Source organism: Pseudorca crassidens, chromosome 3 (assembly GCF_039906515.1).
Source record: "Pseudorca crassidens isolate mPseCra1 chromosome 3, mPseCra1.hap1, whole genome shotgun sequence".
NCBI classification, from domain to species: domain Eukaryota; kingdom Metazoa; phylum Chordata; class Mammalia; order Artiodactyla; family Delphinidae; genus Pseudorca; species Pseudorca crassidens.
In genome coordinates, this window is record NC_090298.1 from 148,986,465 (window position 1) to 149,011,469 (window position 25,005).

General features: G+C 41.0%; 1 protein-coding gene across 9 annotated transcripts in view; it reads right to left on the reverse strand.

Annotated features, from left to right (window-relative positions):
• Positions 1-25,005, reverse strand: part of TENM2 (teneurin transmembrane protein 2) — a 714,433-nt gene that overhangs the window by 76,368 nt on the left and 613,060 nt on the right. For all 9 annotated transcript variants that reach the window (XM_067732909.1, XM_067732913.1, XM_067732908.1 and 6 more), the window contains 3 exons: positions 21,149-21,268; positions 17,677-17,938; positions 16,647-16,914 (listed from right to left, as the gene is read on the reverse strand). In XM_067732909.1, coding sequence (XP_067589010.1) covers positions 16,647-16,914; positions 17,677-17,938; positions 21,149-21,268 — 650 coding nt within the window. The remainder of the gene's footprint in view (positions 1-16,646; positions 16,915-17,676; positions 17,939-21,148; positions 21,269-25,005) is intronic.

Here is a 25,005-nt window from a genome sequence, read left to right on the forward strand (position 1 = left end):
ATAATAACTTCAATGGATATATTAGAGGTATTTCATCCTGTGAGTTCATAATGGTATTTAAAAACACTGATTTGCCACCAGTAGAGGATGTGAGAGAGTCAACTTATTAGGTTGAAAACTGGTAAATAAAGGGAAAGAATCAAGCATTTATCCTTCCTTTCTTATTTGAACTGTACCTCAAATAACCAAGTAGTTAATGAGAAAGTATCTCTATATAAAAGTATTCTAGCTAGTAAATAATAAAGAAGCAATGACAGAATTAAAATATCATTTTGCAATCCCTAATGACCTAATGAATCTAGGCAATGAGCATCAATGCTGCTGAAATCACAAAAGAATAGACAGGCTGACATTAGTCACCTCCAGACAGAAGAAGACAGAACCATCTATCAAGCTGTCTTGCTTAAAAAAAAAAAAATCAAAGAATAAAATACTTAGGAATAAATTTAACCAAGGAGGTGAAAGACCTGTACACGGAAAATGACAAGAAAGTGATGAAAGAAACTGGAGAGGACACAAATAAATGGAAAGATACTCTATGCTCATGGATTAGAAGAATTAATATTGTTAAAATGTCCATACTACCCAAAGCAAAGTACAGATTCAATGTAATCCCTATCAAAATTCCAATGCTATTTTTTCACAGAAATAGAAAAAACACTCCTAAAACCTGTATGGAACCACAAAATCCTGAACTGTCAAAGCTATCTTGAGAAGAAGAACAAAGCTAGAGGCAACACACGCTCAGATTTCAAACTATATTACATGGCTATAGTAACCAAAACAGTATGGTGCTGGCATGAAAACAGACACAAAGATCAATGGAGTAGATTAGAGAGTCCAGAAGTAAACCCAAGCATACATAGTCTATTAATTTATGACAAAGGAGCCAAGAATATACAATGGGCAAAGGACACTCTCTTCAATAAATGGGTTGGGAAAGCTGGACAGCCACATGTGAAAAAAAAAAAGAAAAAGAAAAAGAAATTGTACCACTCTATGCCACTCACAAAAATGAACTCAAATGGATTAAAAGCTTGAATATGAGACCTAAAACCACAGAACTCCTAGAAGAAAACATAGGCAATAAGCTCCTTAACGTCAGTCATTGCAATGATTTTTTTAATTTGACACCCAAAGCAAAGGAAACTAAAGCAGAAAGGAACAAGTGGGACTACATCAAACTAAAAAGCTTCTGCACAGCAAATGAAACCATTCATAAAATGATAAGGAAACCTACTGAATGAGAGAAAATATTTGCAAATCATATATCGGATAAGGGGCTAATGTCCAAAGTATATAAAGAACTCATACCACTTGACAGCCAAAAACCAAAGAATGCAATTAAAAAATGGGCAAAGGAACTGAATAGACATCTATCCAAAGAAGACATACACAAGGCCAATGGTATGTGAAAAGATGCTCAGCATCACTAATCTTCAGGGAAATGCAAATCAAACCTATGATGAGATATCACCTCACCCCTGTCAGAACGGCTATCATCAAAAAGAGGATGTGGAGAAAAGGAACCCTTGTGCACTGTTGGTGGGAATGTAAACTGGTGCAGCCATTATGGAAAACAGTATGGAGGTTTCTCAAAAACTTAAAAATAGAACTACCATAGGACCCAGCAATTCCACTTCTTGGTATCTATCTGGAGGAAACAAAAACATCAACAGTGAAAAGCTATATGCACCCCTATATTCGTTGCAGCATTACTTACAATAGCTAAGATAGAGAAACAACCAAGGTGTCCATCGACAGATGAATGGATAGAAATGACGCGATATACAATCAATGAAATATTATTCAGCCATACAAAAGAATGAAATCTTGCCATTTGTGACAACATGAATAGACTTTGAGGGCATTATGTTAAGTGAAATAAGTCAGATAAAGAAAGACAAATACTGTATAATCTCACCTATATGTGGATCTAAAAATCTGTGTAAATAGGAATATCATTTGCTCTAAATGCCTCAATGTTTTATTGTGATAAATAGTAAATTTTGGGGACTTCCCTGGTGGCACAGTGGTTAAGAATCCACCTGCCACTTCCGGGGACATGGGTTCAAGCCCTGGTCTGGGAAGATCTCACATGCCACAGAGCAACTAAGCCCATGCACCACAACTACTGAGCCTGCGCTCTAGAGCCTGTGAGCCACAGCTACTGAAGCCCGTGCGCCTAGAGCCCATGCTCCACAACAAAGAAGCTGCCACAGTGAGAAGCCTGTGCACTGCAATGAAGAGTATCCCCCGCTCACCACAACTAGACAAAGCCCGCATGCACCAACGAAGACCCAACGCAGCCAAAAATAAATAAATTAATTAATTAAAAAAATTTTTGGAGAAATCTAAGTAATGTTTTTAAAGTGTTTATGAAACAAAGATGATCATAAGCAGAATTAAAAAAAAATAAAAACAAACAAAGCAAAAACCAAAAAGCCAAGCTCTTGTACAGGGAACAGATTGGTGGTTGCCAGAGGCAGGGGCTGGGTGGACCAAACAGGTGAAGAAAGTCAAAAGATACAAACTTTCAGTTAAAAAATAAATGAGTCACAGGGATGTGATATACAACATGGTAACTATAATTAGTAATGCCGTACTGTATATTTGAAAGTTGCTAAGAGAGTAGATCTTAAAAGTTCTCACCACCAGAAAAAAAATTTGTAACTATGTATGGTGACAGATGTTAACTAGATCTACTGTAGTCATCATTTTGCAATATATACAAATATCAAATCATTATGTTGTATACATTGTATGTCAGTTAAACCTCAAAAAAGTTGGTATAGATAAAATATCAAACTTGAACCTAGAAAGCCTCAAGGTCCAACTATCAATTTATAGGAGATATAGGACAGAGGAACATGTTAAACAGCCACAGGTGTGCAATCAGAAAACAAGCCAGACTATGGGAAATGCTACAGGCAAACGATACAGTTTCTTCAACAAATAAATCATAAAACCTAAAAAAAGAGGTTGAAATGGAAGGAGAAACCATAGATTAAAATAATTGAAGAGAAATCAGCCAGTTGCACACGGTGGATCTCGTCTGGATTCATAGTAAGTACAGGTAAAAATCTATAGTAATTACACAAAGGAACATGAGAGAAAGTCAAAGTAACTAATACCAAAGACAGCAGAAAAAGAAAGAAGGAACAATGGATCACAAAAGGGCCAGAAAACAAAGAATAAAATGACAATACTCAGTCCCTATCATTAATTAGTTTAAACGTAAACAGATTAAATTCTCCAATCAAAAGACATGAAACGGCTGAATGAATAAAACCAACAAGAGCCAATGTTATGATGCCTATACGAGACTCACTATAGCCATAAGGACCCAGATGGACTGAGAATGAAGGGATGGAAAAAGGCATTGCAAACTTCCAAGCAAATGGTAATCCCATGCCCCCCAAAAAGCAGGGGTAGCTATATTTATATCAGACAAAATAGACTTCAAACTAAAAGTGTTAAAAAGAGACAAAGAAGGCCATTATATAATGGTAAAGTGGTAGATACATCAAGAAGATATAACAATTATAAATATTTATGCACCCAACAGTGGAGCATGTAAATATATAAAGCACAAACTAGCAGAGCTAAAAGGAGAAATAAACCATAATAGGATAAAGCTGGGGACTTGAATATCCCACTCTCAAAAATGGACAGATCATCCAGACAGAAAGTCATAAAGGAAACAGAGGATTTCAACAACACTATATACCCAATGGACCTAACACACATACATAGAACATTCTAACCAACAATGGCAGAAGTGTACGTGGAACATTTTCTAGGATAGGCCATATGTTAGGCCACAAAACAAGTCTTAGCAAATTCAGGAAGATTAAAATCATACCAAATATCTTCTCTGACCACAATGCCATGAAACTAGAACTCAATAACAAGAGGAAAACTGGAAAATTCAAAAATATATGGAAATTAAAAAACACTCTCCTGAATAACCAATAGATTAAGGAAGAAGCTAAAGGGGAAATAAAAAGAGACAAATTAAAATGGAAACACAAATACTAGAACTTCTGGGATGCATTAAAAGCCAGCTCTAAGAGGGAAGTTCATGGCAATAAGCACCTACATTAAGGAAGATCCCAAATAAACAATCTAACTTTGTGCCTTAAGGAACTAGAAAAAGAAGAACAAACTGAGCCCAAAGTTAGCAGAATAAAGGAAATAATAAATATTGCAGCATAAATAAATAAAATAGAAAAGAGAGAAACAATAGAAAAGTTTAACCAAACAAAGAGTTGGTTCTTTATAAAGATAAACAAAATTGACAAACCTTTAATTAGACTACCTAGGGAAAAAACAAAGAGGACCCAAATAAACAAAATTATGAATGAATAAGGACACATTATTTAATAATTTATACTACAGAAATACAAAGGATCATAAGAGGCTCCTCTGAATAACTATACACCAACAAACTGAACAACCTAGAAGAAATGGAAAAATTCTTAAAGACATACAACTTACCAAAACTGCATCAGGAAGAAATAGAAAATCTGAATGACCAATTGCTAGTCAGGAAGAAATAGAAAATCCGAACGACCAATTGCTAGTCAAGAGATTCAATCAGTAATCAAAAATCTCCCAATGAAGAAAAGCTTAGGACCAGATGGCTTCACTGGTGAATTTTCCCAAACATTTTAAGCAGAATCAACACCAATCCTTCTCAAACTCTTCCACAAAATCAAAGAGGAGGGAACACTTTCCCAACCTCATTTTCAAGGCCAGCATTACCCTGATACCAAAACCAGAAAAGGACACTATCAGAAAAGAAAACTACAGGTCAGTATCCCTGATAAGTACAGAAGCAAAAATTCTCAATAAAATACTAGCAAATCAAATTCAGCAGCATATTAAAATGATCATACACCATGATCCAGTGGGATTTATCTCTGGGATGCAAGGATGGTTCAACATATGCAAATCAATCAATGTGATAATCCAATTAATAGGATAAAAGAAAAAATCATATGATTATCTCAAGAGATGCAGAAAAAGCATTTGACAATACTCAACATCCATTCATGATAAAAACTCTTAACAATATAGGCATAGAAAAAACCCAACTCAACAAAATAAAGGCCATATATGACAGGCCCACAGCTAACATCATACTCAATGGAAAACCGTTGAAAGCTTTTCCTCTAAGATCAGGAACAAGACAGGAGTGCCCATTCTCACCACTCCTAGTCAACATAGTATTAGAAGTCCTAACTGGAATAATCAGGAAGAAAAATAAATAAGATGTATCAGAACTGGAAAAGAAGCAGTAAAATTGTCCCTATTTGCCAATGGCATGATTTTATATATAGAAAATCCTAAAGACTCAAAAAAAAAAAAATGTTAAGACTTAATCAGTAAATTCAGTAAAGTTGCAGGATACAAAATTAACATACAAAAAACAGTAGCATTTCTATACACCAACAATGAATTTTCTGAATAAGAAATAAAATAAATAAATCCCACTTATAATAGCATCAAAAAATACTTAGGAATACATTTAATCAAGGAGGTGAAAGATCTCTACTCTGAAAACTACAAGACATTGAAAGAAATCAAAGAAAACACAAATAAATGGAAGGTATCTTGTGTACATGGACTGGAAGAATTAAGAGTGTTAAAATGTCAATACTACCAAAAGCCATTTATAGAGTCAATGTAATTCCTATTAAGATTCCAATAGCATTTTTTTATGGAAGTAGAAAAAAACACTCCTAAAAGTTATATGGAACCACAAAAGACTCCGAGTAGCCAAAGAAATACTGAGAAAGCACAAAAAAGCAGGATGCATCATACATCCTGGTTTCAGGCTATAGTATAAAGCCATAGTCATCAAAACAGTATGGTACTGGCATAGAAACAGACAAAGAGACAATTGGAATAGAGCTGACAGCCCAGAAATAAACCCATGCCTATATGGTCAACTAATATTTGACAAAGCAGCCAAGAATACTCAATGGAAGAAGACAGTCTTTTCAATAAATGGTGCCAGGATAATTGCATATTCTCATGTACTAGAATGAAACTGGACCCATATCTATACCACTTACAAAAATTAACCCAAAATGGATTAAATACTTAAATGTAAGACCTGAAACTATAAGGAAACAGGAATAAAGCTCCTTGACATGGGTCTTGGTAATGAGTTTTTGGCTATGACACCTAAAGCACAAGTAACAAAATGGAAAATAAGCAAGTGGGACTACATCAAACTAAAAAAAAGCTTCTGCACAAGAAACCATAAAAGTGAAAAAACAACCTATATAATGGGAAAAATATTTGCAAATAGTAGATCTGATAAGGAGTTGATATCCAAAACACATAAAGAACTCATACAACTCAATAGCAAAAAGCCCAAATAATCCAATTAAAAAATGGGCAAAGGACCTGAACAGATATTTCTCCAAAGAAAACACACAAAAGGCTAACAGATACATGAAAAAATGCTGAACATCACTGGTTATTAGGGAAATGCAAACGAAAAGCACAATGAGATAACACCTCATGCCTATTAGAATGGCCATCAAAAAGACAAGGGATAACAAATGCTGGTGAGGATGTGGAGAAAAGGAGACCACTGTGCAACGTTGGTGCGACTGGAAACAGTATGGAGGTTCCTGAAAAATTAAAAATTAAAGTACCATATGATCCAGCAATTGTACTTCCGACAATGTATCTGAAGAAATGGAAACACTATGTCAAAGAGATATTTGCACTCCCATGTTCATAGCAGCATAATCAAGATATGGAAACAATGTTAAGTGTCCACTGATGGATGAATGAATAAAGAAACTGTAGTATGTGTGTGTGTGTGTGTATATATATATATGTATGTATACAATATACATATGTGTGTATATATATGTGTGTGTGTATATATATACACACACACAATGAAATATTACTGAGCCATAAAAAATGGGAAATCCTACCATTTGCAACAACATGATGGAACTTGAAGGCATTATGCTAAGTGAAATAAGTCAGACAGAGAAAGACAAACACTGTATGATCTCACTTATATGTGGAACTAAAAACAAAACAAACTCATAGAAAAACATATCAAACTTGAGGTTTACCAGAGGCAGAGAGTGGGGAAAGGGGAAACTGGATGAAGGTGGTGGAAAGGTACAAACTTCTAGATACAAGATAAATAAGTACTAGGGATGTAATGTACAACATGATGACTAGAGTTAACACTGCTGTATGATATACAGGAAAGTTGTTGAAAGACTAAATCCTATGAGTTCTCATCACAATTTTCCTTTTTTCTCTTCTTTTTTATTGTTTCTTTATGAGAAGATGAATGCTAGCTGAATCTATTGTGCTAATCATTTCACAATATAAGTAAATCAACTATCATGCTGTATGTCATAAAGTTATACAGTGATGTAAGTCAATTATTTCTCAGTAAAACTGGGGAAAATGAGCTAGTGATGAAAGGGAAAATTACAGATTAAAAAAATTTAAGAGAACCCAGCTATTCCCTTCTTGGTATATATCCAGAGGACACCAAAACATTAATTCAAAAAATATATACACCTCTATGTTCACTGCAGTATTATTTACAATAGCTAAGATATGGAAACAACCTAACTGTCCACTGATGGATGAATGAATAAAGAAATTGCGGGAGGACGAGGGGAAGATGGCAGAAGAGTAAGACACGGAGATCACCTTCCTCCCCACAGATAAACCAGAAATACATCTACACGTGGAACAACTCCTACAGAACACCTACTGAATGCTGGCAGAAGACCTCAGACCTCCCAAAAGGCAAGAAACTCCCCACGTACCTGGATAGGGCAAAAGAAAAAAAGAAAAAACAGAGACAAAAGAATAGGGATGGGACCTGCACCAATGGGAGGGAGCTGTGAAGGAGGAAAGGTTTCCACACACTAGGAAGCCCCTTCGCGGGCGGAGACTGCGGGCGGTGGAGGGGGAGAGCGCAGCAACAGGGGTGTGGAGGGCAAAGCGGAGAGATTCCTGCACAGAGGATCGGTGCTGACTGGCACTCACCAGCCTGAGAGGCTTGTCTGCTCACCCGCAGGGGCGGGCGGGACTGCGAGCTGAGGCTCGGGCTTTGGTCAGAGCGCAGCGAGAGGACTGGGGTTGGCGGCGTGAACACAGCCTGCAGGGGGTTAGTGCACCACGGCTAGATGGGAGGGAGTCCGGGGAAAAGTCTGGACCTGCCGAAGAGGCAAGAGACTTTTTCTTCCCTCTTTGTTTCCTGGTGCGCAAGGAGAGGGGATTAAGAGTGCTGCTTAAAGGAGCTCCAGAGATGGGCGCGAGTCGCGGCTAAAAGCACGGACCCCAGAGACGGGCAGGAGACGCTAAGACTGCTGCTGCCGCCACCAAGAAGCCTGTGTGCGAGCACAGGTCACTATCCACACCTCCCTTCTGGGGAGCCTGTGCAGCCCGCCACTGCCAGGTTCCTGGGATCCAGGGACAACTTCCCCGGGAGAACGCACGTCGCGCCTCAGGCTGGTGCAACGTCATGCCGGCCTCTGCTGCGGCAGGCTTGCCCCGCACTCTGTGTCCCTCCCTCCCCCCGGCCTGAGTAAGCCAGAGCCCCCGAATCAGCGGCTCCTTTAACCCCGTCCTGTCAGATCGAAAAACAGATGCCCTCCGGCGACCTACACACAGAGGCGGGGCCAAATCCAAAGCTGAGCCCCTGGGAGCTGTGGGAACAAAGAAGAGAAAGGGAAATCTCTCCCAGCAGCCTCAGAAACAGCGGACTAAAGCTGAACAATCAACTTGATGTACCCTGCATCTGTGGAATACATGAATAGACAACCAATCATCCCAAATTGAGGAGGTGGACTTTGGGAGCAAGATTTATGATTTATTTCCCCTTTTCCTCTTTTTGTGAGTGTGTATGTGTAGGCTTCTGTGTGAGATTTTGTCTGTATAGCTTTGCTTCCACCATTTGTCCTAGGGTTCTATCCGTCCGTTTTTATTTTTTTCTTAATAATTATTTTTTATTTTAACAACTTTATTTTACTTTATCTTTTCTTCCTTCTTTCCTTCCTACTTCTACTAATTCTTTCTCTCTACTTTTTCTCCCTTTTATTCTGAGCCGTGTGGATGAAGGGCTCTTGGTGCTGCAGCCAGGAGTCAGTGCTGTGCCTCTGAGGTGGGAGAGCCAACTTCAGGACACTGGTCAACAAGAGACCTCCCAGCTCCACATAATATCAAATGGCGAAAATCTCCCAGAGATCTCCATCTCAACACCAACACCCAGCTTCACTCAACGCCCAGCAAGCTACAGTGCTGGACACCCTATGCCAAACAACTAGCAAAACAGGAACACAACCCCACCCATTAGCAGAGAGGCTGCCTAAAATCATAATAAGTCCACAGACACCCCAAAACACACCACCAGACGTGGACCTGCCCACCAGAGAGACAAGATCCAGTCTCATCCACCAGAACAGAAGCACTAGTCCCCTCTACCAGGAAGCCTACACAACCCACTGAACCAGCCTTAGCCACTGGGGACAGACACCAAGAACAACGGGAACTACGAACCTGCAGCCTGCAAAAAGGAGACCCCAAACACAGTAAGATAAGCAAAATGAGAAGACAGAAAAACACACAGCAGATGAAGGAGCAAGATAAAAACCCATGAGACCTAACAAATGAAGAGGAAATAGGCAGTCTACCTGAAAAAGAATTCAGAATAATGATAGTAAAGATGATCCAAAATCTTGGAAATAGAATAGACAAAATGCAAGAATCAGTTAACAAGGACCTAGAAGAACTAAAGATGAAACAAACAATGATGAACACAATAAATGAAATGAAAAATACTCTAGATGGGATCAATAGCAGAATAACTGAGGCAGAAGAACGGATAAGTGACCTGGAAGATAAAATAGTGGAAATAACTACTGCAGAGCAGAATAAAGAAAAAAGAATGAAAAGAACTGAGGACAGTCTCAGAGACCTCTGGGACAACATTAAACGCACCAACATTCGAATTATAGGGGTTCCAGAAGAAGAAGAGAAAAAGAAAGGGACTGAGAAAATATTTGAAGAGATTATAGTTGAAAACTTCCCTAATATGGGAAAGGAAATAGTTAATCAAGTCCAGGAAGCACAGAGAGTCCCATACAGGATAAATCCAAGGAGAAATACGCCGAGACACATATTAATCAAACTATCAAAAATTAAATACAAAGAAAGCATATTAAAAGCAGCAAGGGAAAACCAACGAATAACACACAAGGGAATCCCCATAAGGTTAACAGCTGATCTTTCAGCAGAAACTCTGCAAGCCAGAAGGGAGTGGCAGGACATATTTAAAGTGATGAAGGAGAAAAACCAGCAACCAAGATTACTCTACCCAGCAAGGATCTCATTCAGATTTGATGGAGAAATTAAAACCTTTATAGACAAGCAAAAGCTGAGAGTTCAGCACCACAAAACCAGCTTTACAACAAATGCTAAAGGAACTTCTCTAGGCAAGAAACACAAGAGAAGGAAAAGACCTACAATAATGAACCCAAAACAATTTAGAAAATGGGAATAGGAACATACATATCGATAATTACCTTAAATGTAAATGGACTAAATGCTCCCACCAAAAGACACAGATTGGCTGAACGGATACAAAAACAAGACCCATATATATGCTGTCTACAAGAGACCCACTTCAGACCTAGAGACACTGAAAGTAAGGGGATGGAAAAAGATATTTCATGCAAATGGAAACCAAAAGAAAGCTGGAGTAGCAATTCTCGTATCAGACAAAATAGACTTTAAAATAAAGACTGTTAGAAGAGACAAAGAAGGACACTACATAATGATCAAGGGATCAATCCAAGAAGAAGATATAACAATTGTAAATATTTATGCACCCAACATAGGAGCACCTCAATACATAAGGCAAATACTAACAGCCATAAAAGGAGAAATCGACAGTAACACATTCATACTAGGGAACTTTAACACCCCACTGTTCACCAATGGACAGATCATTCAAAATGAAAATAAATAAGGGAACACAAGCTTTAAATGATACATTAAACAAGATGGACTTAATTGACATTTATAGGACACTCCATCCAAAAACAACAGAATACACATTTTTCTTAAGTGCTCATGGAACATTCTCCAGGATAGGTCATATCTTGGGTCAAAAATCAAGCCTTGGTAAATTTAAGAAAATTGAAATTGTATCAAGTATCTTTTCCGACCACAACACTATGAGACTAGATATCAATTACAGGAAAAGATCTGTAAAAAATACAAACACATGGAGGCTAAACAATACACTACTTAATAACGAAGTGATCACTGAAGAAATCAAAGAGGAAATCAAAAAATACCTAGAAACAAATGACAATGGAGACACGACGACCCAAAACCCAAAACCTATGCAGCAAAAGCAGTTCTAAGAGGGAAGTTTATAGCAATACAAGCCCACCTTAAGAAACAGGAAACATCTCGAATAAACAACCTAACCTTGCACCTAAAGCAATTAGAGAAAGAACAAAAAAACCCCAAAGTTAGCAGAAGGAAAGAAATCATGAAAATCAGATCAGAAATAAATGAAAAAGAAATGAAGGAAACGATAGCAAAGATCCATAAAACTAAAAGCTGGTTCTTTGAGAAGATAAACAAAATAGATAAACCATTAGCCAGACTCATCAAGAAAAAAAGGGAGAAGACTCAAATCAATTAGAAATGAAAAAGGAGAAGTAATAACTGACACTGCAGAAATACAAAAGATCATGAGAGATTACTACAAGGATCTCTATACCAATAAAATGGACAACCTGGAAGAAATGGACAAATTCTTAGAAATGCACAGCCTGCCAAGACTGAACCAGGAAGAAATAGAAAATATGAACAGACCAATCACAAGCACTGAAATTGAAACTGTGATTAAAAATCTTCCAACACACAAAAGCCCAGGACCAGATGGCTTCACAGGCGAATTCTATCAAACATTTAGAGAAGAGCTAACACCTATCCTTCTCAAACTCTTCCAAAATATAGCAGAGGAGCAACACTCCCAAATTCATTCTACGAGGCCACCATCACCTTGATACCAAAACCAGACAATGATGTCACAAAGAAAGAAAACTACAGGCCAATATCACTGATGAACATAGATGCAAAAATCCTCAACAAAATACTAGCAAACAGAATCCAACAGCACATTAAAAGGATCATACACCATGATCAAGTGGGGTTTATGCCAGGAATGCAAGGATTCTTCAATATACGCAAATCAATCAATGTGATACACCATATTAACAAACTGAAGGAGAAAAACCATATGATCAACTCAACAGATGCAGAAAAAACTTTCGACAAAATTCAACACCCATTTATGATAAAAACCCTGCAGAAAGTAGGCATAGAGGGAACTTTCCTCAACATAATAAAGGCCATATATGACAAACCCACAGCCAACATCATCCTCAATGGTGAAAAACTGAAAGCGTTTCCACTAAGATCAGGAAGAAGACAAGGTTGCCCACTCTCACCACTCTTATTCTACATAGTTTTGGAAGTTTTAGCCACAGCAATCAGAGAAGAAAAGGAAATAAAAGGAATCCAAATCGGAAAAGAAGTAAAGCTGTCACTGTTTGCAGATGACATGATACTATACATAGACAATCCTAAAGATGCTACCAGAAAACTACTAGAGCTAATCAATGAATTTGGTAAAGTTGCAGGATACAAAATTAATGCACAGAAATCTCTGGCATTCCTATACACTAATGATGAAAATCTGAAAGTGAAATCAAGAAAACACTCCCATTTGCCATTGCAACAAAAAGAATAAAATATCTAGGAATAAACCTACCTAAGGAGACAAAAGACCTGTATGCAGAAAATTATAAGACACTGAGGAAAGAAATTAAAGATGATACAAATAGATGGAGAGCTATAACATGTTCTTGGATTGGAAGAATCAACATTGTGAAAATGACTCTACTACCCAAAGCAATCTACAGATTCAATGCAATCCCTATCAAACTACCACTGGCATTTTTCACAGAACTAGAACAAAAAATTTCACAATTTGTATGGAAACACAAAAGACCCCGAATAGCCAAAGCAATCTTGAGAACGAAAAACGGAGCTGGAGAAATCAGGCTCCCTGACTGTAGACTATACTACAAAGCTACAGTAATGAAGACAGTATGGTACTGGCACAAAAACAGAAAGACAGATCAATGGAACAGTATAGAAAGCCCAGAGATAAACCCACGCACATATGGTTACCTTATCTTTGATAAAGGAGGCAGGAATGTACAGTGGAGAAAGGACAGCCTCTTCAATAAGTGGTGCTGTGAAAACTGGGCAGGTACATGTAAAAGTATGAGATTAGATCACTCCCTAACACCATACACAAAAATAAGCTCAAAATGGATTAAAGACCTAAATGTAAGGCCAGAAACTATCAAACTCTTAGAGGAAAACATAGGCAGAACACTCTATGACATAAATCACAGCAAGATCCTTTGTGACCCACCTCCTAGAGAAATGGAAATAAAAACAAAAATAAACAAATGGGACCTAATGAAACTTCAAAACTTTTGGACAGCAAAGGTAACCATAAACAAGACCAAAAGACAACCCTCAGAATGGGAGAAAATATTTGCAAATGAAGCAACTTACAAAGGATTAATCTCCAAAATTTACAAGCAGCTCATGCAGCTCAATAACAAAAAAACAAACAACCCAATCCAAAAATGGGCAGAAGACCTAAATAGACATTTCTCCAAAGAAGATATACAGACTGCCAACAAACACATGAAAGAATGCTCAACATCATTAATCATTAGGGAAATACAAATCAAAACTACAATGAGATATCATCTCACACCGGTCAGAATGGCCATCATCAAAAAATCTAGAAACAATAAATGCTGGAGAGGGTGTGGAGAAAAGGGAACACTCCTGCACTGCTGGTGGGAATGTGAATTGATACAGCCACTATGGAGAACAGTATGGAGGTTCCTTAAAAAACTACAAATAGAACTACCATATGACCCAGCAATCCCACTACTGGGCATATACCCTGAGAAAACCATAATTCAAAAAGAGTCATGTACCAAAATGTTCATTGCAGCTCTATTTACAATAGCCCGGAGATGGAAACAACCTAAGTGCCCATCATCAGATGAATGGATAAAGAAGATGTGGCACATATACACAATGGAATATTACTCAGCCATAAAAAGAAACGAAATTGAGCTATTTGTAATGAAGTGGATAGACCTAGAGTCTGTCATACAGAGTGAAGTAAGTCAGAAAGAGAAAGACAAATACCGTATGCTAACACATATATATGGAATTTAAGAAAAAAAGATGTCATGAAGAACATGGGGTAAGACAGGAATAAAGACACAGACCTACTGGAGAACGGACTTGAGGATATGGGGAGGTGGGAAGGGTGAGCTGTGGTGAAGCGAGAGAGAGGCATGGACATATATACACTACCAAACGTAAGGTAGATAGCTAGTGGGAAGCAGCCGCATAGCACAGGGAGATCTGCTGGGTGCTTTGTGACCTCCTGGAGGGGAGGGATAGGGAGGGTGGGAGGGAGGGAGATGCAAGAGGGAAGAGATATGGGAACATATGTATAACTGATTCAATTTGTTATAAAGCAGAAACTAACACACCATTGTAAAGCAATTATACCCCAATAAAGATGTTAAAAAAAAAAAGAAATTGCAGTATATATAATCGAATACTACTCAGCTGTAAAAAGAATGAAAGCCTGCCAGTTGTGACAATGTGGATGGGCCTTGAAGGTATTATTCTAAGTGAAATAAGTCAGAAGGAGAAAGACAGATCCTGAATGATTTCACCCATATGTGGAATCTACAAAACAAATGAACAAACAAAATAAAACAAAAACAAACTCAGTGATACAGAGAGTAGATTAGTGGTTACCAGAGGGAAAGGGGTTTGGAGGGTGGGCAAAATGGGTGAAGGGGGTCAGCTGTATGGTGATGGGTACTAACTACAGCTGTGGTGGTGATTACTTTGTAGTGTATACAGATGTCAAATTATAATGCTGTAAACCTGAAACCTGTATAATAACAAAAAATTTGTTGCAAAAGGTAGATCTTATTTGGATTCTGATTCAAACAAATAAAGTACTACTTTATTTTATGCTACTCATGAGGCAATTGAAATATTGAACAATGACTGGCTATTCGATATTAAGAACTTGTTGTGTTTCTTTGTTGTGATATTGTTGTTATGCTTTTAAAGTGTTTTTTAAGGATACACTCTGATATACTACAGATGAAATGATCTGATGTTTGGGACTTGCTTCAGAAAAATATGGGAGGCGGAGGAGTGGATGAAGGTAAGGAGGAAACAAGATGTGTTGATAATGGTAGGAGCTGGAGTCCATGCGGTGCCTTATGAATATGCAGTCTTCTTTTTGATGTCGGCTATCATTTTGATATTGGCTAAAGCCTGACATAATATTTATTAAATTAGCCACTGCTTATATTTAAATGCACTCGTTACTCCGATAACTTACTACTGTCTTTAAGTTATTAACTCTACCCATTGACGAAGCAGACTGCAAGGGCAATATTCTGACCATGCGTAGCCTGCTAGGGCTGTGACTTCAGGCAACTTGCTTACCCTCTCCCTCAGGTCCCATCTGCTCAATGGGGATTATGAGAGGGTCTACTTGATAGGGTTATTGAGAGGTCACCCAAGACAAAGGCTTTAGCACAATGCTCTGCGGCAAGGGAGTGTCTGATGAACACTGGCTGTCAATTACAGTGAAAATTTCTGAGTTTGCTGGTTTCTTATTTTGGTAACTTATTGCAGTTCTTGAAAACCACAAGCCTACTGGTGAAGAAAATACAGGATTCTGGATTTTAATGAATCCCAGACAGCTTTCTACAAGTAAGAAAATATACTGGGTAGGTTGACATGAATCCACAGCTCACAACTCTTCAAAGACCGATAACGATACGACCCTTCTCTTATGTTGGTCTTTCCCAAGTGGGAAATCACGTGATCCCCTCAGAGGCAAAGCCTGAAACGTAGCATGTGGCTTTCAGCCCCCCTCTAGCTCCGTCTTCTGGTTCTCTGGTTCTGTGCCACCTGAGAGTGTTCTCTCTGGAACATGATCGAGCCCCTGCCCACTCTCTCCCCATCTCAAATAGTCTCCCTGTCCACTACATTCCAGCCACACTGGCCTATGTCTGTCCTTCAAAAACACCTCCCTCTTCTCTTTTTCTGCCAGGAAAAGAGTGCTCTTTTCCTGATTTTCACACGGCTCCTTTTCATTCAAGCCTCTGTTTAAACATCATCTGCTGAGGAACCCTCTCTGAACGCCCACCCCCCGTTGCCCCTCTTCCCCAGTATACAACACATTTTTATTTTCATATTAGCACCTAACGCTGCTTGATATTTTCTTGTCCAGGCTGTGTTTATTATTCCGATCCCTCAGTAGAATAGGAAGTCCACGGAAGAGGATGCTTGTCTGCTTATGGACCACTGCCTCCCTAGCTACTAGAATAGTTCTCGGCACATACTAGGAACTCAATAAATACAGGCTGATTTAATGCATGCCTAAATCCAAGAATCAATAAGGGGTTGAAACTGAAACATACCAACAGCGTCAGAGAGTCCGTAGACCCTTTGGCCATAGGCATCCGTCTTATCCCAGATGAAGGTGTAGGCCAGGTTGGGAGAGGCCTGGAATGACTTCTGGAAGAGGTGCCCCTCTACAGCTACCATCAGATGAACCTTGATGAGGTTCAGGGGCACCGTGGACTGGGTCATGGTGATCTTCAGCAGCGACTTGTAGCCTGCGGTCCTGGAGCTCAGGTAGCGAAGCTTCACGTTGGAACCAGGGAGCTCAATTTCTTCATGAAGAACCTGGGGAGGAAACGCAAGCTAGATACACTGCATCAAAGGCACCCCGGCAGCTGGGCTGCTTGCAACCCAAGGCTACCTGTCTTCTACCACCCCCACCAAAGCATCACGCCTTACGGGGGAGTGCAAGAACCACGTTCCATGGCTGAGAAGAGAGAAAAAACCCCCCCGACAACCAAAACTTTATCCTGCACTACGGAGCAAAGTGGTTGAGGTTATGATTTTTGGATTAATAATTATTCTTGGTCACTGTTGTGTTTCTTTTTAAAACCACGCTGTTGGCAAAAGATGTAAATAAGAACAGCAGGCTTTATTGCTAGTTGCATGCAAGGAGGCCACAAGAGGCTGTAATTATATGAACCTGCAACCTCCACCGACAATTGCTATAAAGCAACAGGGAGGCAATAATGTAATATGCCCTCTGTCGTAACACTGATGTAGATCATTAAAGCGCCTCTTATCATGTATCTCTGTGACTAACAGGAATAAAAAGCAATTTGCAGGTGCGTTGCACATATGTGTATTGTTTTTATTCTATTAAAAGCTCCAGTGACTGCTAAAGTCTGGAAACATCCGGAATGTCCAGGAGAGATTCAGTTTTCTCTCCAGTGACTACAAATTCTACTGCGTTCTTACTTTTTGCCCCTCCCCCTTAATATTAGTTTCTGGCTTATCCAGGCAGAGAGAGATGGTGGGAGGAAGTCAGCCAGCCAGTTTGGGGCAGGGCAGTACTGAGAGTCCCACCCTGGTACCCGGTGCTCCTACCTGGGTCTCAGGCACAATGGGATTCTGCCCAGGGGCAGCGCTGAAGAAGGTGGACAGCGGGGAGGAGATGATGATTGGATCCGGCCGGACAAAGCCACTGAGGTCGCAGCTGGGGATGGAGTTCTCCTCTGTCTTCATCACCAGAGTGTCCATGGCGTAAAAGCTATTCCACGGCAGCCACACGGTACGCTCCTGGCTCATGAACGGGGCTCGCTCAAAGTGCAGGGTCAAGGAGGCGCCGCCATTGGCGATCAGGTCAAACCTGGAGAGGGGGTAAGTGAGCTCACTGAGAGGGGTGAACTCACCTGCAGACCAGGTAGGTGCTCTGACCTCCAGGCTTAAAGTAGTGGGAGGGGCAGAGCAGGCAGGAGAAGAACATGGGCTTCGTGGGAACCCAAACTCTACCACTTACTAGTTGTGTGACTATGGGCAAGTTGCTAACCCTCTCTCAGCCCCCGTTTTTTCATCTGTGAAATGGAAATAATTATACCAATGTCCCGGTGTGGCTGAGAGGATGAAATTTTGTGATGAATTCAAAGTAGGGGTCAGCCGACTCGGCCCATGAGCTAAAGCCAGCCCACAGCCTGTTTTGGTAAAAAGTTTCATTGGAATCCCAGCCACGCCCATTGATTAGCTTATCCTCTCCAGCTGTTTCTGACCTACAGTGGAAGAGCCTGGTAGTTTTAACAGGAACCATATGGCATCAAAGCCTAAAATAGATACTACCTGGCCCTTTACAGAAAATGTATGTCCCCCTCCTCCCCCCTTCCCAGGTGTAAAGCATTTAGCATCGTGCTAGGCTAATAGGAGTCTTCACTACATCGTGGAGTTACAATGATTCAATTCTAGGACACAGGGAGGGGCTCATGAAAGCTTTCTTTTCTTCGACCTGTACTGTTTCTGTTGGTTTCACAGAACCTTAATGTTTTTTGAGATACAATTGACATATAATATTATATTAGTTTCAGGTGTACAACATAATTCAATATTTGTATATATTGTGAAATGATCACCACCATAAATCCATTCATCACCACACCTAGTCACAATTTTTTTTCCTTGTGCTAAAAACTTTTAAGATGTCTCAGCAACTTTCAAATATACAATGTGGTAATAGTAACTACAGGCACCATGTTATACATACATCCCAGGACTTGTTTATCACTAGAAGTGTGGACTTTTTAACCCCCTTCATCCATTTTGCCTTGTTTCTGATACTTTTTTCCAAAACACAAATTTATTTGGCATTTGGATGAAATGGTTCTTACTATTTCTGATATTTCTGACAATCGTTCTTAAACTATATTCCTGTTTTCCTCCAGAGCTGGATGGAAGTGTGTTACTAGTAAAGTAAAATAAAGGTAGTTCTTCCCCAATTAATGGAAAAGAACGTTAATGGAGAGAAGTCTCTCAATTTTGTGCTTTACTCCTCCGCCGGGATCTCAACTCTTTGAGGGCAGTGGTACTCCCTTGTATACACTTCAGAATCCCCAGCAACTAGCAGAGTTCCTGGGTCACAGTAAAAACTCAATGAAAATATACGGACTCACTGGCTTCACTGAATTTTGGTAACACTTTTAGTGTTTTTCAATAGACGTAAAATGAGTGAACATGGAACATATGAATATTAAGGTAAATATCATGGTGGAAGAGTTTATTCTATTAGTTTGTTTAAATTTTATTTTGGGACATGCACGCTGCTGGGGACGCTTTTTCTTTTTAAATTTATTTATTTTGGGCTGCATTGTGTCTTCGTTGCTGCACGTGGGCTTTCTCTAGTTGCGGCCAGCGGGGGCTACTCTCGGTTGTAGCCCGCGGGCTTCTCATTGTGGTGGCTTCTCTTTGTTGGGGAGCACGGGCTCTAGGCACAAGGGCTTCAGTAGTTGTGGTGCACGGGGTCAGTTGCTCTGCGGCATGTGGGATCTTCCCAGACCAGGGCTCGAACCCGTGTCCCCTGCATGGGCAGGCAGATTCTTAACCACTGCACCACCAGGGACGCCCGGGGATGGTTTTGTAGAGGGTCCAGGAGAGTCAGATGTTTTGAAGTGAAATCGTTCCTCGTTGGGATGATAGCATCAAACCACCCATGTCTGTGGCACACACCACTACACAACAGATTGTGGGATTCCTCGGAGCATTTCCAAACACATCCTGTGGCTTCCAGGGCTTTGCTACCTGGACAAGCTGAAGGATCACCGATCCATGAGGTGGGATAGATGAACCGGGAAGTGGATTTAGGCGATGATTAGTCAAGAAGCAGCTGAGGGGGGTCGGGCAGCATAAGGTGGTGAGAAACCTCAGACCGAGGACTCAGAAATGTCCTCTGGTGTCGTCACAGGACTTACAGCGCAAGAACACTGGCTTCTAAGAATGAACAGGCACCGTGGCAGCTCGGCATGGTACACCTTCACAGTCCTAGCGCTTTCAGCTAATTAGGACTGCCTGCACCTGGTGAATACCGAGAATATTTGGTTTCACAGGTGAAAATAGGAGGACAGGGCTACTGTGGGCTGGTGATTTTTGAAACTACCTGCAAGGCTACCTTAGGACATTAGAAAAAAAGACCAGATTCTTCACCAGAGAAAGGCAAGATTCACAGCACATGATACGTTTATGATTTTCCAGGTTCCAGCTTTATAGAAAAAGTGTTGCATCAGATTTACATCCACCGTCTCCTCTTTCATTTGGAATAGAATACAATAGTGTGTCTGCGTGTGTTTTAAGGCTAGGGTGGGTGAGTTGTTTCCCCTTCCCACAGATTTCGTTTCTTCTTTTTATCTTTTTCTTTAAATTTCAAGTCCATGCCCAACGGATTAAGGAAACGACAGCTTTCATCTTGGTGGAGGCCGCATGGGTGCGGGTTTTCAATCAGAGGATAATAGGGAAAGGTTGCCTCCTTCACACCGCAGGGTGACAGCTAAATGTATCTAATTAGGCTTCTCTGATTACATCCCACCCCCTCAAAACAGGAGCAAAAATAACACAACTCCTAAAGCCACAGATGAAAGCAGAAGGGGTTCACCACAGGACACTGTGGCATGTGGATCCTTGTCACCCCGCACTGCCTTTGATTTAAAATAAAATAGGAGTGAGGTTCCAAGAGCTACTCTCCCTTCCTTCTGGCCTCCGCCACACACACACACACACACACACACACACACACACACACACGCACGCACGCACGCACACACACACACACACACACACACACTCACGGAAAAGCATTTACCTGCCATGGAAAAAGCATTGCTGTGGGCAGCCCTGGAGAGGTTGGCCATTCTAGTTATTTTCCATTTCTGAGACCATAATAAAATATATATATATATATATAGGGGGGATTCTCCCTAGAGATCTGGCCTGGTGGGTCTCCCCCCGGTCCACCAGGGGGAGGCACGTGGTTCCAAGCCAACAGCACCATCTGTCTCTTTGCAGCCTCAGTCCTAAGTAAGTGGGGCCCCATAAAGCTACTTACGTGCCATCTTGGCGGGTAATGGTGTAGCCGTATTTTGGATACTTGACAAAAGACACGTTCACACCAATCAGGGGAGTTCCATCTGTAGTTACTACTTGGCCTCGGATGAGAGAAACCAAGCTGAGAGAAAGAGAAACACAAGCTTTTGAGCCCCAGGCAGGAGAACAAGGGGACAAGGGAGTGTCGTAGAGTTCCCCTTCCCCATTGCCCACCCCCCCCCCATCCTCATCTGGTCCCTAAGGCAAGGACGAGACCTTTAAACATGAACTTCTGGCTTCACACAATCACATCTCCATGAGAGATGTGGGCCAGAGGGATGTCTCAATGCTGGCGTTCCCCGAGGAACAGTCTGGGGTGAAATGCACGGGCAGCATCTTCAGTCATTCTGCTGCGCAATGGGGTCCCCTGTGCACACTCCCTCTGCCCTCAGCCTCACTCCGTGTCTTGACATCACTTGCCTTTTGCTTGGCCCGAGCTTCAGGCTGCCCCTCATCACTCATGTTTGTGCCTTAGCCTGGCACGGAGAGTATTATCCTCGGGTGAGAGCTTCCCCATCTGCCTACTCATTTCCTTTTTTGGCCGTGGAGGAAGGCACTGTTACTCTTCTCCTCCAGGCTGGGATGACAGAGGGAGTGGGGGGTTGGGTGGTGGGAGCACACAAAGGTTTTTTATGAGGCTGGGACATATACATACATTATTTTTTCTGTTGCCCTTTAAGAGCAAAATTTCTCACAATCCGTGCCATCCTGAGGAAAAGAGAACATTAGAGATTTTTTTTTTTTTTTTTTCCTGGTAGAACTATCTTGGATTCTGGATTCCGTGTAACTATGTATTTCTCTTACATCAAATTCCTGCTACCAGGATTTGGGGCAGGGGAGCGGGGAGGTGGTATATACCTCTCAACTTTTTGCCACCATGAGAGAAAGCCCCCCTGTCTCCAGATCACAGTAATTAGAACTTTCCCAAAGATGCCAGCATTCAACCAGCTCCTTCTGGGAAATCCCATAAAGCAATAGAGATGCCACAATAGTCTACTCAAAATCCATGCAGAGAGAATGCACACGCCTCCCTTCACCTGAATTCTCCCGACTTCATAGAGAAATGGGCTAATGAGAAGTTCCATTTTTGTACTAAGTTTCCAGCCTACCAGGCAGGTTTGCAGCTGTACTGTTGGCCTTCAAGCCACTGGGCAATTTGGAGAAGGTAGAGAGGTTCTCAGGCGTCCAGATTCTTGGACACACTCCCAATTTCTGGACCAGGTAATCAAGCTGACCCATTCTTTGCCAGAATCTTGTCCAAGTCTGCTCGATTTTTGGAACACACTTATTTCTGCAGTCCCGGGTGAACCCAAAACTGGAGGGATGCTCTCTCCAAGCACCTCTCTTTTTCATTAGCAATCCCCCCAACTGTTCAACTCCGACCCCTTGGTGATCTCAGGAGGGTTTAGACTGTTCCACTGACAGCTCTAATTGTCTGCTACTGGCTGCCTATCAAATGAATTCCATTTTTAGCTGGTTCCAACCACAATGCTATACAGTCTTTTGAAAATGGAAAACTAATTTATGAAAATAATTCTTTCGTTCAATTCCATTTCCTTATCTTAGCTCAGACTAAGACTTCTTTTAGGCCTTCCTAGACACTGTTTTAAAATCAGTGATGTGTGTTGATGACCACAAGGTACAAGCTGCTTGTGATGAGAAAACAAAATTGGGAATACATCCCACAGTGGAGTATTTTTCCCCTCCATTTTTTTATACAACTGTTATTTCTTTCAAATCATTCCTGTAGCATAAGACTTTGCAGAGTGCCATGGGAATAAAGGGAGCTGGGTTGCCTGTGATTTCTACCCTCAGTTTTCCTAATTCTTCACTGCTGCTGGCTTCCTATCGTCTCTAGGCAGTCAATTCGCAGAAAAGATTCAGCTAAGACATGCTATCAGTTCGTTTCTATTTATGATTATTGGTGTGTAACAATTATCACATTATCTAGATAGTGAGATCTGCTCTATAAATTATAGTGGTGGAGTCCAGGCATTTTAGTTATTTTTGTATGCCATTATCTAGGGGAAACGCCTTCTTAGCAGTCTTGAATTAAGCTCTTTTTTACTCCTAGCTTTGTCTTTCATTATTTGTCAGAGGATAATGCACTGAAATTCACATGCTTGGTGAACTTCAACCTATGTCTTGGAGTAACATTTTGCATTTCTGAATTATGGATCCAAGCCGACATGCTGGAGCGTGGAGCTTTCTCTAAAGCAAGCTTCTTTTGCCCAGATCTCTGGGGCTGGTATAGTCTACCAAATATTCCGGAGCCCCTGCCTGCTCCCTACATCTTGCCTCTAACTCAGGGTGCCTTCTGGGAGTGGTAACTACTGGTGAGGAGGAAAAGATTGATTTCCAAGGCACAAGTGAAGAAAGAGTATGAAGAGGAGATGAGGAAATTACTGGATTTAGGGTAGAAATAATAAAATGTTAATAGGAAGCCGACTGAAACAGAGCACGAGCCTTTGAAAGATGCCCTTACAGTCTAAGCAAACTGTATGCAGACCTCACCGAAATGCTCATGGACTAGTGCAAGGGCCTGTCATGAGTCTCTGGCAACGGGAATTATGTTCATAATTAAAAAGAAACATACCTACACAATCCCCGTCCCAGAACCGGGATTTAATAAGCAGAGAAAATATATTTTTGTTCCGAGATCTGTGGTTTATTTTTTTGAGGGTTACTCATATTAAAATAATATTACTGTGTGTAGTATAATCTGTACGTATTGATTTAATTTTAACAATCAAGAAAATAAAGTTTGAGGTTAAATAACTTGCCTAACATGACACAGCTAGAGGGTGTTGGGGGGGGGTGGCTGAAATAGACAAGGGCTGAGATTATTTTTTTCTTTTCTATTTTATTTTTAGTAAAACCAGAACAGAGAGAGGCTAAAGTTGCTGGCCCACGGTGACCTCATTAAGAACCCTCATAGTCAAAGAGCTGCCAGGAATTGGGGCTGCACAGCTTCCCAGAGAGTTCTAAGGGGCTGCAGAATTAATTGGCTGTACCATTACCCACCACTTCCCCGTCCCACCCTCGCCAGGCTCTCCCAGGGAGGAGCGGAGTCTCAGTCACGGCCTGGTGATGTTTCCTCCCCAAAGTCTAATGAGGGAGGCTCCAAGACAATCACTTATAAGGGTAAGGCCTCCTCTAAGAAGTAAAGTCTGGTATTTCCTTCGCCAGCGAGAAGTCTGCTTAAGCAGTGTTATTTCCCGAGTTGCTTCAGGGTCTGCCCAGACCTAAGTGAGGATGAAGAAAACTAAGAGAAAGACGGCATGAAGAGGGCTGTCAGAGGGGTAAGGGGGCAGGGACAAGTTCCTAGTTCCTAGAGGTTCCCAGTTCTTATTTCTCCATGAGAAGGGGTGCCCCCAAGAAGATCACACCCACCATCCTCACGTCTGCAGACACCAGCGTTATCTGGACCCAGTCCGACCCAGAGTGAGATCAGAGATGTGCAGGTAGGCCTGCAGAACATCCCTGCCTCTCCTATCCTTCCTTCCGCCCTCAGAATCAGAAACAGTGCCTAGAAGACAGAACGGGCCAGGGGGTATCTCAAAGCCAACTCTTCCCCTTGCTTTGTTCTCCAGGGGTACACTTCTAACCTGCCCTGGCGGTGGTGGGGGGGAGAGGAGAGGCCAAGCTGATTACAAAATAAATCCAGAATTTGCCTCTAGAATACTCATAAGCCTCACATTAGCAACTGAGAGCAAATGGAAACTCAAGAGAAACCCCCATCCCACCCCTACCCCCCGCCATTTTGGAATGAGAAGAGGACACGCACTGGCACAATGTCTAGCACCAACTCGGCAATTA